This window comes from Brassica napus, chromosome C1, assembly GCF_020379485.1.
Source record: "Brassica napus cultivar Da-Ae chromosome C1, Da-Ae, whole genome shotgun sequence".
Taxonomy (NCBI): domain Eukaryota; kingdom Viridiplantae; phylum Streptophyta; class Magnoliopsida; order Brassicales; family Brassicaceae; genus Brassica; species Brassica napus.
Genome location: NC_063444.1, coordinates 38,277,504 through 38,291,728, shown reverse-complemented (window position 1 = coordinate 38,291,728; position 14,225 = coordinate 38,277,504). Strand labels below are relative to the sequence as shown.

Genomic DNA, 14,225 nt, shown 5'->3' with positions numbered 1-14,225 from the left:
TAATTATTATATTTTTTCTAAACAATACAAATGAACCGAATAATAATTTTTAAAAACAAAATACATTTAGAAAGCCTAAAATCACGAAATATTTAATACAGAATTGTTTTATAGTTTTAAAGAAAAACATTTACAACTTATCAGTTTAATCTCTAGAAAAATGGTTGCTATCTAGATATTCTAATCATATAACATAATAATATTTTTTCCTATTAACTGAAATCATAAAAGAAAATCTAATAAATTAAAATTTATCTAAATTCATCATATATTCATAAAACCTAAAATGAAAACTATAGCTACAAAACACCATATTCTCACACTCACATGTGATCATAATATTTAGAGTTTTTTTTTGTACCAAATGACTTGGAGTAACATCTATAATATTTTATGTATCAAAGACATTTTGTAGTAATATTTTTTAATAAATCACATAAACATAAATATTATTGAGTTAGAAAATACATCATACCAAAAAATTTACAATTTAATCATTAAATGTTGAATATAACATAATATTTTTTTCTAAATATGAAAACAGCAGATCAATATCTAAGAGTACAAATAAACTTAATAAATAAAATTAACTACAACACCACTAAAACCGACCTATAAATTATTAAATAATATCTAATTTTGAAATTTCTCGATTAACATTGCCCTCAATCCCTCATTTCTTCTAAAATAAATAAAAAAATAAAAAAATCAGACTCAATGTTCTTAGAATCAAATGCAATTTTCTTACATAAATTAAAAGTCCTTATTAACAAGGTTTCTTCTTTTCAAATCCAAACGCTATGTTTTATATTTTATCTATTTTCTACTTTTTATAGAATATAACGTTCTTTATAAATGTAATAAGAAATATTTTTTTCTATTATAGATGAATACATTAAAGGAAATTTCATTTCAATTTTAAAATTCTTTTATTTTTGAGAAAATATATAAATAGTATAGAGATGATCTAATCTTGTTTAAAATTATGTTTCTAAATGACTAGTTTGTAAATGAAACCAATTTTTTTTTTTTGTAAATTAGTGGAAATATAATGTTTTATAGAAATTTATATTATAACTATTAGCTAATGGAAATTTAGATGTGACTATATATATATATTCATGTATAACTAGTGCTATATTATATTTCTGAGAAAGAAATAGCTTGTCAATTAAAGTTATCAGATTCAGTATGTATATATTTAGATACACATACATAATATGCATGTTGGCAAAATTACTAAATAATAATTTGTAGAATATGAACAAAATCTCTCTAATGATTAAAAAAAATCAAACAATTAAAAACTACTATATTTAGTAAAAAGTAAAAACTAATAACGGTAAGTTTTGTTTGTGAATTTTGCCGTGATTTCTTTCTTAATCAAATGTGTAGATTATTTACATTTCTGTTAGAGGGGCAAAATAGTAAACTGGAGCTGCTCTAACAATATATACATATACATATATCTCTGAAGACTTTTGGTTTCCCAGAGTCTTCTCCGTTCGTCCGACTTGTCTCTCCGTCGTGTGGTAGGTTTTCGATTTCTCCCAGGCTCTTTCGAGAATTGTTTTACATTCGTTTTCATGCTCTCCCTATATGGATCCAGTGGAATTTATATGGTTCTTTTTTTTTTATGTTATCTTGTTTAGGAACGAGACGGTGATGCTTTTTGTGGACTTTTGAGAGTTTTTGATCTGAAGAAAGAGTTTGGTTCGTTGTATTGGTTGATTATGTCTTTGTATAAGACTAAGCTTTGTATTCTGTACGAGAAGAATGGTCACTGTTCGAAGCCTAATTGCACTTTTGCTCATGGAGTTGATGACCTCCGTCTTCCTGGTGAATCTTCTTCATTCAGAGGTAAGGAATCTCGTTTCTGCCTTTTCTCCATAAGGCTGGCTATTTGATTCCGTAATCATGAAGTTTATGAGTAACTTTCTCCTGCAAGCTTTTGTGGTTCAGTGCACGTTATTTATGAGCTCTGTGGTATCAGTATTAGACTTTTCTTTTGTTATAATTTACCAATATTTTGTACTGACTAGTTTTCTTTTCCCGCGGAATCATTCTGGAATATGGCTGTTCCATTTGCAGAAAGATAGCAGTAGTATTGTTTATAGGAGTGGATTCTTCTTCTGGTCTTTCTTGCTCAAATTTATATTGGTTTTCTTTATTGATCTTGAAAGCACATTCTTTTTGAAGATAACCATCAGTTATGGATTTTTTGGGGGTATTTATTCTTCCACAATCATGGTTCTCTGGCTCCAAGATTTGGTGGCCAATCAGTGCCTGTTATTAGGATACTTCTGCCATTTTTCATGCTGCCAGTTGTGTGTTTGGGTATTCCTTGTTCTTGGCTTCTTTGATTCTGAGGTGTACACAGTCTACAGAGCTTGATATTCCCATTGATTCTTATATATTCAATCGCCTCACAAGCAGTTTCTAGTTTTGGTGGATTGTGGGTTTCTTATTGAATGGATGGATCTTCAAGATCTCTCGTCCAACATGATGCTGAAGCATTATCCTTTTCTGTGTAATTGAATGCATATTCAAGATGGGTTGTTATTTGTGGATGAGATACAGTGACTTTCACTTATTTAGTGCCCATTTGTGGCTTTCTTCCACTCCTGGTAAGAAGAGGACTTTTTTTGTGGTCTCTTTGAGCTGGCAAGTAAGCATCATAGCTTTATTTGTTGGTAGTCTTATCCAGGCGTTGTTGACTGGCATGATTCTGATTCGGAGTTCACATCTGTAATACAAGTTATGCTTTAGTACAAGTCTGTTTCGTTTACTGCAGGCAGACGTCACAATCTTGATGGTGACTTAAGAGATAAACTTGGTAGACACTTTTCTCCAGAGCGGAGACCTTCTTTGGAGAGAAGTGGAAGGAGAGTACAAAGATTTAATGGTAAGATCTGCAGCTTTGGGTTTTTGGAGTTCTCTTGATTGTTAGTTAGGCACAATCACAACACTCTTATCAACTTCTCGTTCGGGATTTATTCTTCTGATTATTACCGATGAGATTCAAATTTGCAGGACATGAAAATCCCAGGTCCTTTGAGAAGCGAAGGTATGCATTCTCCTTCCCTCGGTTCTCCTGTGGTAATTTGATGGTTTCTCCATGCTTTAAACTGTGTCTTTATATCTTCTATTATGACAGAGATGTAGACTACAGGGAGAACCGCAGATTTGATGAACGAAGTGATTATGCTGGTGGTTTGAAAGCTGGAAGTAGGATTGAAGCCAGGGAAAGAGATGAACGAAATAAGTTTCTGGGTTACAATAATGTTCTGGAAGAGCAGGTTTGAAACTTTGATCTTTTGTTATTTAAGGACATGGTTCTCTTTTGAGTAAGTTACTGTCATTAATCTAACCTTTCCTCTGGGACAATATGCAGTTAAAAGATGTAGAGCTGGATGTTAAGATGCTAACTGATAACAAATTACGATTGGAGGTAAACTTCTCCATTCCATAGTCTGCATTTTATTTACGAGTTAACTTGACATATATGATTGGCACACTACTTTTGTATAAAGGCTGCTGTTGAAAGGAAGGCACGGGAAGCAGACAGTCTTACTTCTAAGATCCACGAGCTTAGGAACCAGTTGGATAGAGAGAAAGAGGAATGTAAGAGGTAATGGGTATTTCCTTCATGATGTCTGCTTGAAGTTAATTCAGATTCGATATACTCATAGTAATGTAATTTAGCAAATTCTAGACGAGTGTTGTTCAATCAATCTATTTGTATGTCACAGGATTACTTCAAGCACGAAGAAATTTGTGAAAGAGTATAATCGTTTCTTGCGGGCACAAGATGACGTAAAGAGGCAGGGCACTATATATCCCTTTTTCTGATTGCTATGCAATGCAAAGATTTCATTCAATAAACGATGCTTTGAAAAATCTGTAGGTCAGAAGCTCGTCTTCAGAAGTTGGGAACCCAACTTAGTACGTATCTTCTTGGAAATGAAGGCAATGACAGGGAAACAGACATCGAGATTGTGAGCGATGAAGAGAAAAATGGTCGGAATCTGAGAAGTACTTCTGATTTGCAAAATGAGCTGCACAATACTTCTTCATCAGTGTCCAGGAAAAGGCATTATGTGGAACAACAGTATACTACCAAAGAATCTGTTCAAGATGGTACTTATACGTCTTTGCTTAAACTAGTTTTAGGAAAATCAGTTGTTAAGTTTATCCATCTGTTTCAGCCTTGAGAGGAAGAGGTGAAGAAGATAAGTTGGAGAATGGGAAGAGTCCTCCTTCTCGTTGGAATAGGGTTTCTTCGAAATCATTTTCTGAAGAGGAAAGTAGAGTGCGGAACGAGGAAGACGCAATGAACAAGTCCTCATCGAAGGAAGACACTTGGAAAAGAAGAAGGCTTTCTTCTGGCACCTCATCTAGCAATAAGGTAATACTCTTTTTTTTTTTTTTTTCACTTTCTTCTTCTATTGAAGAATGGCTTTCAATTTTAGCTGTGGGGAGAAGGATATTGGGGGATCAAGTCGAGTGATTCTTAAACGTTTAATCTTTCACGATAAAGATGTGTTTCTACCTTTCTGGGAATTACTTGGTTTAAAGCACAGAGATAATATACTTTTTTACGGTCCTCCTGCAGGTAATGTCGTCTACGAGCATGGCAGCTCGGGTATCTGATGAAGTGGCAGAGTTTGATGAAGAAAATACTCGAGCAGCCAAAGGCTCTCCCCTCATATCTCTTCCTCCACCCCCACCTTTCAGAGATGCCCATTTTCATGTAAGCATCATCAGAAACTTGTCGGTGAACTAATATTGGATCCTCACTTGTGTTCTGAAAAGTGTTGTGTTGTGTGTCCAGGGAGACGAGGAGGAGGAAGTCGATGTGAATGAACAGAGGAAAGCTGATGACGTTGACTCCGTCTGATCTTAATGTGAATCCATAACCGCTAAACTATCTAGACAGAAAGTATGTTCTTTAAGTAATACTATATGCTAGGGAAGCTTTACATTTTGTTCTGTGCAATACTTCAAAACAAAGTTTAGAATCGGTACATGATTATCTTTGAATATATTTAAATCGGTACATGATTATATTTAAATCGGTACATGATTATCTTTAAATATATTTAAATCGGTACATGATTATCTTTAAATATATTTAAATATCTTTAAATCGATACATGATTGTCTTTAAATATATTTAACCTTCGTTAATGGAGAAGGATTATTACATAAATAAGAATTTTTGTTTTTGTGATCCAGGAGAACTAATTAAGGCTAGATATTTAAACGAAAACAACCATTACAAGCTGGGGAACTAGTATATTAAGTAGGCAAAGTTGAATATTTTATGTTCTTGTGGCTTCAGAAACATAAAGTTAGGCGACGGTTGAATCTTCCTGGCATTTAGGGCACTTGCAGGTGTAACCATAATCTGCAAGTAATGCTTGTCGTTCTTTGCAAGGAAGATCCTCGTTTATACACGAAATAGTTACCTGTTTTCATATGTGGATAAAAAAACTTAAGCTAGTGTTTGTATAATAGCATTCAACTACAAATGGTAAGAGAGAGGACAAGGTGAGGGTACCTCTTCGTTCTTGCTGATAGGTCGTAACGCAATAGAGAAGCCAACTTTAGAAAAGGACATCTCAGATCACCTTGTTGGATGAATGTTGGATACCAACAAGAATCAATTTTTTTTGTCTTAGTCTGTAAAAAAAAATGTGATTTTACATCCTGGTGTTGGTAAGTTGGATTGTTAGTTGGACTCTGGGTTCTTGTGGGTGTTGGTTATAGAGCAATGATCTTCTTAAACTTATTCTCTTATAAATGAAATTCAGTGAATCAATAAGTTTACAACTTCACATTACAAGATCCCTCTGATGCGTCAAAGTCAAGATATCAATGTAGACAAGACAAAGGTCCTTCGTTTCTTCCCTGAAGACTCTGCTAAGTTGCTAATATATATATATTACACACTTGGATACTTCCATATAGGAACTCACGCACTACTCCCTTACTCCATCAATATCAATACGCATCTGCGCTGCTTGCTTCCGTCAGAACAAGACCAGGATCAAATTGAATATTATTGAGTTTGTGGGTATCAAACACATCCAAAGAACTGTTCTATTGACTGTGAGGTGAACACATTGGGAACCGTTCGCTCTGGTTTCGCTGCAGAGACGTGAAGCTGAAATTTTATGAACCTCTGGCAGTAGGAAAACACAAAAGAAGAGAAAAATCAGTTTTAACTAGATTGTGGATCAGAATGTAAATGAAACAAAGAAAAGGACTTTTACAGCTAATTGTGTGCTGATTTCTGGATTTGTATCAATATGCCAGTCAGGTTCTAGTTGCCTTACAAAGGATGTTCTTCCGATCTCTGTACTACAAAACAGTACCTGCAAGTTTCCAAGTTTTGTCAAAATAAATGACCAATTCGTCTTGTTTGCTTTGATAAGATTGCTGGAAAACTCTTAGCAAGTACAAAGAGCGTCCGAGAAATCTGTACCTTATCTTTGACCAAACCACCAGATGTGAAAATGCCTGCAGTCTCTAGAGCCTGTAGAACTTTGACCTGCATGTCAGTGCTCAAAATGTGAGTTTCAGAACCACTGATCATAAACATGCTCAGCAAAAAAAAAAGAAAAAAGAACGAATATTACAAGAATGCATACATGTCTCAAGCATTTAGTTGCACCAATGAACACACATCCTCTTCATCTAATAATGTAGATACATGTGCTTAAAAAACCTTCTTATCAAACACTATCCACTGATCAACTCTAATCTCGAAAAATATCCATGTTATGACCCATTGCCCGAGCTTTTAAGCTAATTATTTGCTGTCCCACGCTAGGGCCAAGTACCAACAGGTAGGCCAAGAAAAGAACATGAATGAGAGGGAATTAACTAATGGGAAAGAAGTTGTTACTCACTTCGCTTTCATCGTCAACAACTCTTTCCATGAGATACAAATCACAACACTTTGTAATCTCTAGGAGAACTTCCATAACGGATGACCTCACTGTTGCTTGTTTCTGCATACAAATTATGCTTGAGTCAGGTTACAGACGCATAAAATGCAAATATTTACATGAATTATCAAAAAAGAAATGTTTACTACTTGGAGCTCTTCAGGACTTGATTCCTCAAGAATGACTCCAAGAAGACGGCATGTTACCTACAAATGCACATCCAAACAGAGTGAAACTCAAGACAATAATAGGACTTTAAGTCTCAGATTAAAACAAAGCTGTCAGACGATTTAATCTCAGAGTTATCAATAGCTCTGAGAAAATACAAGAGAAGAAGATGTCTATGAACATCAAATGTATCAACCATGGAACATCAAGAACCATAGTGCAATTTCAAATGATAAGATAGATTCACAACATTCTCAGTCAATGCAGGCAAGCAGTTACCTTCCTTCCTTCACTAAGTCTCTGCCTAACTATCTGCCCCAATGTAGGCTGCAAAAAAAAAAAAAAAACAAAAAAAGAAACTTCATTCATAACAGAATCAAGTCTATAATAACTACACAGTACAAGAGAAACAGAATATTACTTTTCCAGGGTGAAAAAACTGATCAACAACATCTTGCATTCCATTATCCTCATGAGGCGAAGAAACATCAGGAGGGATGGAAGCAGCAGCAGCACTAGAGGATTCAGCTGATTGCAACCTGCGTTTAGGTCGCCTTCTTTGAGGCTCCCCTGGTTGTGTTCTTATGGCCCTCCATGTGAATATCACAGCAATTGCAAGCCCCGCAATAGCACCAATAGATCTCGAATCCTAATTACAAAGCCAGCAATAAACGAATCAAACTCTCAATAAAGTTTGGATCTTTCTGCTCTTTCTTAGCTAGAAGAAGCTTGAAACAATAGCTAGCTCTGAACCGAATCAAATTCAACTGAAGAATGAGTTCCCTAGAGTTGGGCATTAATCAAATTACAATCTTTCAAGCTCAATTCTGAAATCTCTGGTACTAATCTAAAGCTTACGACTTTCCAGATCCGATTACAGAGAATCGTGTAAAGGGCAAACGAGAAATGGAGGGAGAGAGAGAGAGAGAGAGAGAGAGAACCAGATTGCGAATAGGTGTAGAGAAGAGGCTAGACAACTTGAAAGCAACGTAACCGCTTAACCGTTTGATTAATCGAACGATCTCTTCACTAGGTGATGAAGACGACTCCGCCATAATTCAAAAGCGTCGTCGTTTAATACGAACAACAATCAGATTCTTCGCTTCAAGCTTTCGGCAACTGGTCTCAAGCCAGAGACTTTACAGAGAGAGATGGAGACAACTGTACTTTTCCCAGAGCAAATCTGTGGAATGTCCAACCCTTTGATACTGACACGTGTCTTTTTTATTGCGTTGGCAATAGATAAGCGTGTCAGACCACGGTTTATTCCGTGGGGTGCGATGGATGTGATCTGCAGCGATGTAGGCTATTAAAACGGTGCGTTTTCTTTTTTAGTATTTTGTCATCTGAATTTTCGATGTTTTCTTACATGATAAACGCAATACAATCCCAAGCGTAAGAAAGATTAGGAGGCGAGTTTTATTTTCATTTTGGCATTCTTTGTTACTTAAACTATCATGGAGTATGATTTTACATGTGAAAAGAAGGAAACAGATGGATGAATTTGTGGAACGAAAACCACATGAGGAAAATGTTGGGGGGGGGGGGCGAAATCATGTAGTCAAAAATTAGAAAATTACAGTTATTCAAATTATAAAATCATAATCCTGGTGTAGTATATATACATGAGCGATATTGATTAATTTTTATAACATAACTTTAAAGTAAATTTTGTAAAATTTTAAAATTTTAAAATTTAATTATCAGTTGATAAACTTTTCCAGCCAATCAAACGTGTACACAGTTAATTGGCAGAAAAACTCGTATGTGGTACGTGTAAATACAACAAAAACTGTTCAGCCAGAGACTCTCTTGATGGAGGGATGGAGTGTCACCGTTTTATAGCATCTCTTTCTCGATCGTGAAAAGAATAACTCTCAAAAGCTGTAACCCTAAAATCAAGTAGGAAGAGAAGCTCCAACTCCATTTTGTTCAAGTCTCTGTTGCTCACACCTGCAACCCGAGCGTAGAACTCGTTGGTGTAGTGCTTGTAAATTTGAAATCAGTTTTATTAAAAACACTTGTGGCATCGAAATCAAGAACTTGATGACATTAGTTATAAAACTAATCCTCATTTTAAATTGGTTACATATAGAAAGTTTATTTCATTTTCTAAATTGATTAACAAAGACAATTATAGTCTTATAATGCATGATATATGTATATGAGAAGTTCAAGAAAGGCTCACGTCGTCTAGTATATATTAGACGCAGAAGTGACAAGGACCCTATGAACATTCATTGAGACAACCAAATAATGAGTATGCTTATGAGCCAACCGGCCTATGTACGCAAACCCGACCACGAAACACGCTGGGCTACGTTTTGTGTATTTATATATCCTCTCAAGGTACTTCGCTATACTTATGAGATCGGTGCTCTCAAGCCGTAAAACGGCTCCAAACTCTTAGCTAACCACTCGTTTTGTGCGACGAGCTTCTCCATCATTTGGGATATTATAGTCAGCATCTTGGAGTGGCGGCTTCCGAATCTTGTTCCACGACCGAGTCCGGTTCATCGTTTCCGGCTGAGGCTAGCATGGTGATTGGTGGGTTCTCTTTCTCTCGTAAATGGGCCATGTTTTGTCGTTCGTTTTGGTTATATGTCTTAATTAGCTTGTAGGTGGGTGGTGGAGATACGATGAGTCTTACCCTGACGCGGAGATGTTATCATGTTTCGTCTGACTTTTGAGCAGCTGGTGAAGTGGACTGTGGATATAACATGTGTCACTTTGTAAGAGAGGGTTCAGATTTTTTTTAATTTTTTTTTTGTATTTTCAGCAAATAATTTTTTTTTTGCTAAAGGTTTTCAGCAAATAAATCAGTTATCAAACAACTTTTTCCACGTACTTTGCTGCATATTCCTATAATATCTCGATGCAAATACTAAATTTAGTAATGTTAGATTCTTTCCAATGTGAGAAAACAACGTACACGTTAACTCTTTACATATTTCGGATGCATGCCATGGGGATTTTCACGTCAGATTTTTGTGGGACCGCGTTTTCACTAGTTATAAAACATAGCAAGCAACCTTTAACCTCTCTTAAGTTTTTTTTCACTTCTTCTTCTACTTGATTACGCCACGTGGAATTTAACTTGGACTTTTAACCACGTGGGCGAACGTTTTCACACGGTATAAAACCATAGCAATCCTACCTCTATCACTCTTTTCTTTTCCCCTTTCTACGTGATTTACACCACTGTAAAAACTCTCTCTTTCGTTCTTAGCTTTCACTCGATTCAAAAGAAAATATTTTGTTTCAGCTTGTGATATGTTTTATCGATACTTTGTAAATCCTCAATCAAAAAGTTTTGAGTTTCTCTACTTCACGTGAAGGTTGTGAATCGGACTAATACGTAAGTGTTTCTTCCTCTATATAAGCTTTCAAAGCCAGTTTGATATATCTTTTCTTATCTGAAACGTACAAATTACCACATTTTTGTCCCAATTTAATATATTTCATCAAACCCCATCATGTATCCAAATTGCTACGATCTGAAATTCCAAAATCATCATTTTCTTTTCTTTTTTTTTTTTGGTACGCAAAATCATAATTTTCAATTCTAAAATAGCTCTAAAATGTTTCATGAATCTCTGTTTTGCAGGATCTTACATGAGTTTCTTGATCGAGTAATAACAAAAAGCGTGACACTAAATTTTATTAGAAATCTCACAGGATCAAATTTTTATAAAGTATATTTTTGTTCTATCATCTCTCAAAATATGGAGCCGAAATGTGATTATTGCGCAACCACACAAGCAATAATTTACTGCAAATACGATTTGGCTAAACTATGCCTAAAATGTGACGTCCATGTACACTCTCCGAATCCTCTGTCTCGCAGACACATGCGTTCTCTGATCTGCGAGAAATGCTTCTCACAGCCTGCCGTTATTCGCTGTCTCGACCAGAAGGTTTCATATTGCCAAGGATGCCAATGGCATGTACGCAGCTGCTCTGCTTTAGGACACAGACTTCAAAGTCTAGAGCCATTTTCCGGTTGTCCTTCTCCAACAGAATTTTCCAGAATGTGGTCTTCAATTCTTGAACCTTCTGTTTCCAGTTTGGTTAATCCATCCATTGGTTCTTTGCCCTCGGTTGATCCCAACAATGACATGTTCGAGATGTCAAAAATCAACGAGCTAGACGATTTGATTGGTTCCTCTTATTCAATGATGTCACAAAACATCACTTACATTCAGAATCTCAGTGATCAATCATCTTTCTTTTCTGGGGATTCTAAGGTACTATTAATAAATTGAGGACCTAACCAAACATGTTTCTTTAAGTTTTTGATGAACTATGTCATTCTCATTTGCGTGTGTTTGTCAGGGATGTCCTCATTTGATTCTAAAACTTGAAGAAGGCGAAGAAGATCTGTGTGAGGGACTTAACTTGGACAATGCGCCTTTAAACTTTGATGTTGGAGATGATATCATCTGCTGCTCGCCACAAGAACACATAGAATCTGATCAAACATTACCAAATGGTCTCTTGGCTTACAAGAACATCATATCTGTTACCGACTCAAACTGTACTACTGACAACCCTTTAGAGGTCACTTTTTTGCTTCTTTTTGTTTCTTTTGTGTAAATCTAAATATAACTACAATAAACTCAGCGTAATCTATTTTCAGGCAACGTCAACAGGACAGCAAGAATGTAGAAGTTATCATCAGTCAGGTCCGTTGCAAATGAACATCAACATTGGACTTCCTCTTCCGACATCCCCTATCTTGTTCGGACAGATCAATCCGAACATCAAAGGTCATGAAAGCACTGCAGTGGATTACCAGGATTGTGGTATGTCTACAGGGTTTATAATGAGTGATTCGCCATGGGAATCAAATCTTGAAGTTGGTTCTCCACAAACAAGGAATGAAGCTAAGTTGAGATACAAAGAGAAGAAACTCAAGCGCACGTGAGTTTTTCTTCTTTTTTTCTTATTAAAATCGTTACTGAACAGAGTTTTACCAAAAATTTTGATTCAAGATTAATTGTATGAATTGTAGTTTTGGGAAACAGATTCGATATGCATCTCGCAAAGCGAGAGCTGACACGAGAAAAAGAGTGAAAGGAAGATTCGTGAAAGCTGGCGACAATTATGACTATGACCCATCATCACCAACCACAAATCAATGAGTTTTCTTTTCCCTAAAACAATGTATGTCTTCTTCTCATGACGATGATGATATATGAGTACTCTTAGACGTGGTAAATTAGTTTCTTGTCGGAAAAGTAAGCCAAACTCTTTATCTTTTTGCCTACAGTTTTTTTTTTTTGAATCGAGGAAATCAACATGTTTCGGTATGGGAACGTTGGAGTACTGCACGAAGAATGCTTAGACGTAGTGAAAATGACGAATTGGGTGGAAAGCCAAAATGGGTGAAAAATATAGTAATTTTGCTTCGTTTTTTTTACTGAAATTCTTTTGTTTTTCTTTTATGTTTACCAATAATTTTCTAGCTTTTATGATAAATAAAGTACTATGTCTTTCTCCATAAGTTAGTTGTTTCAGAGGACGCGGTTAACGTGCCTTAATTAGGATTTTGTTAAAAAGACTAGTTCTTTTGTTTGCAAGTTGTAATAAGAACTGTCGAGTCTTTTCACTTTCTTTTTTTTTTGCCCATGAATTTTTCGAACCAAAGATCAGAACAAGTCAAATTTATTAGCCTTCGTGACTCGGGATTACTTCCCCTAAGTGGTCAGGTAGTACACCAGCTGATAAACTTATTGGGCCATATTGGGCCGATGTATCTATTGTAAGTAGCTCGGTTCATATAATGGGATTAGGGCAAAAGAACTGTATATAAGTAGTTAGTCTGCGTTACTTGATGAATAAGAAGTATCCTTTATACTGCTGAGACTTCTTGACATGGTATCAGAGCAAGAAGCCTAAGTACTACAAGTTTCTTGCCTCACTGATTCTGAGATCTCTTTATCCGCTGCGAGGTCTGATAAGTTAACAACTTCTCTTTGAAGCAAAGTATCTATGGCTGGTACTACAACGACGAAGGGGCGACGTACAATTTTGCCCTATGACCTTACTTCTGGAGATAAGCCAGGGACTGTCATTGCCAAACCGCCTTTGCATGGATCTAACTACGACGAGTGGTCCACAAACCTTAAGTTGGCGCTAAAGGCAAGGAAGAAATTTGGTTTTGCGGATGGGACAATACCGCAACCCGGTGAAGATTCAGAGGATTATGAAGATTGGATCGCAAACAATGCACTTGTGGTCTCTTGGATGAAGTTGACGATTGATGAGAACATCTCAACTACCATGTCTCATATCGATGACTCTCATGAACTCTGGACTCATATACAGAAGCGTTTTGGTGTTAAGAATGGACAAACGCGTTCAACGTCTTAAGACTGATCTAAACTGCTATTGAGACTTATTATGGGGAAACTGTCTCAGTTATGGAGGAGTTTAGCTGACTACCAAAAGGTAAAACTATGGAAGAAGTAAGAAAAGAACGTGAGGAAGATAAGTTGCATCAATTTCTCATGGGGCTCGATGAAACACTATATGGAGCAGTTAAATCATCGTTGCTGTCTCGTGTGCCTTTGTCAACGCTTGAGGAAGCGTACAACACTTTGATTCAAGATGAAGAATCAAAACTATTGGGACGCATGAATGAAGAACGCACTGACACTGTGAATTTTGTAGTCCAAGCTGGCTCACGATCGCGCCCTTCTAATGAGAACATGGGATTTTCTGAAAACAAAGTATGTTCAAATTGTGGTTGCAAGGGACACACGTCGGAGAACTGTTTTCGCCTGATAGGATATCCAGAGTGGTATGAAGAGAAACACAAGAACAAGCTGGGTTCCTCTCGCGGCAATTTGAATTCTGGTGCTGGGCGTGGCTCGAATATGCAAGGTGGTGTTTCACAAGGAAGAGGTAATGGTGCTAGTCGGAGCTCTTCTCAGGCGAGTCATGTTTTTGCGGGTGGTGCTTCATCATCTCCTTCTCTTACTTCAGCTGATCGAATGGGCATAAGTGGATTGAGTGATTCTCAGTGGAAGACACTTGTTCACATGCTCGAGGAAAGAAAAACCACACCTATGGAGCATCGCTCTGGTAAGCAATTTC

General features: G+C 36.3%; 3 protein-coding genes across 5 annotated transcripts; 2 read left to right on the top strand and 1 right to left on the bottom strand.

Annotated features, from left to right (window-relative positions):
• Positions 1-1,457: 1,457 nt before the first annotated feature.
• Positions 1,458-5,081, top strand: LOC106376905 (zinc finger CCCH domain-containing protein 40). Its single transcript, XM_048744434.1, has 12 exons — positions 1,458-1,532; positions 1,653-1,860; positions 2,795-2,905; positions 3,034-3,067; positions 3,158-3,299; positions 3,395-3,451; positions 3,534-3,631; positions 3,753-3,824; positions 3,908-4,140; positions 4,209-4,408; positions 4,616-4,753; positions 4,835-5,081. The coding sequence occupies exons 2-12, from the start codon at positions 1,734-1,736 to the stop codon at positions 4,898-4,900; spliced, it is 1,278 nt and encodes a 425-aa protein (XP_048600391.1). The 5' UTR covers positions 1,458-1,532; positions 1,653-1,733; the 3' UTR covers positions 4,901-5,081.
• A 701-nt stretch (positions 5,082-5,782) lies between these two features.
• Positions 5,783-8,311, bottom strand: LOC106376906 (peroxisome biogenesis protein 22). 3 transcript variants are annotated; one of them, XM_013817034.3, is made up of 8 exons: positions 8,066-8,311; positions 7,546-7,773; positions 7,404-7,451; positions 7,106-7,162; positions 6,918-7,019; positions 6,491-6,556; positions 6,279-6,380; positions 5,783-6,187 (listed from the first exon to the last, which is right to left on the bottom strand). In XM_013817034.3, the coding sequence occupies exons 1-8, from the start codon at positions 8,177-8,179 to the stop codon at positions 6,083-6,085; spliced, it is 822 nt and encodes a 273-aa protein (XP_013672488.2). In that variant the 5' UTR covers positions 8,180-8,311; the 3' UTR covers positions 5,783-6,082. The 3 variants fall into 3 exon arrangements, with proteins under 3 accessions (XP_013672488.2, XP_013672487.2, XP_013672489.2); XM_013817033.3 differs by having other exon boundaries at positions 7,103-7,162; positions 8,066-8,305; XM_013817035.3 differs by lacking the exon at positions 7,106-7,162 and having other exon boundaries at positions 8,066-8,305.
• A 375-nt stretch (positions 8,312-8,686) lies between these two features.
• LOC106374859 (zinc finger protein CONSTANS-LIKE 12) lies at positions 8,687-12,739 on the top strand. The gene is made up of 6 exons (XM_022694315.2): positions 8,687-10,482; positions 10,732-11,371; positions 11,460-11,684; positions 11,764-12,047; positions 12,139-12,290; positions 12,397-12,739. Exons 2-5 carry the CDS (start codon positions 10,850-10,852, stop codon positions 12,266-12,268), a joined length of 1,161 nt encoding a protein of 386 aa, XP_022550036.2. The 5' UTR covers positions 8,687-10,482; positions 10,732-10,849; the 3' UTR covers positions 12,269-12,290; positions 12,397-12,739.
• Positions 12,740-14,225: the final 1,486 nt, after the last annotated feature.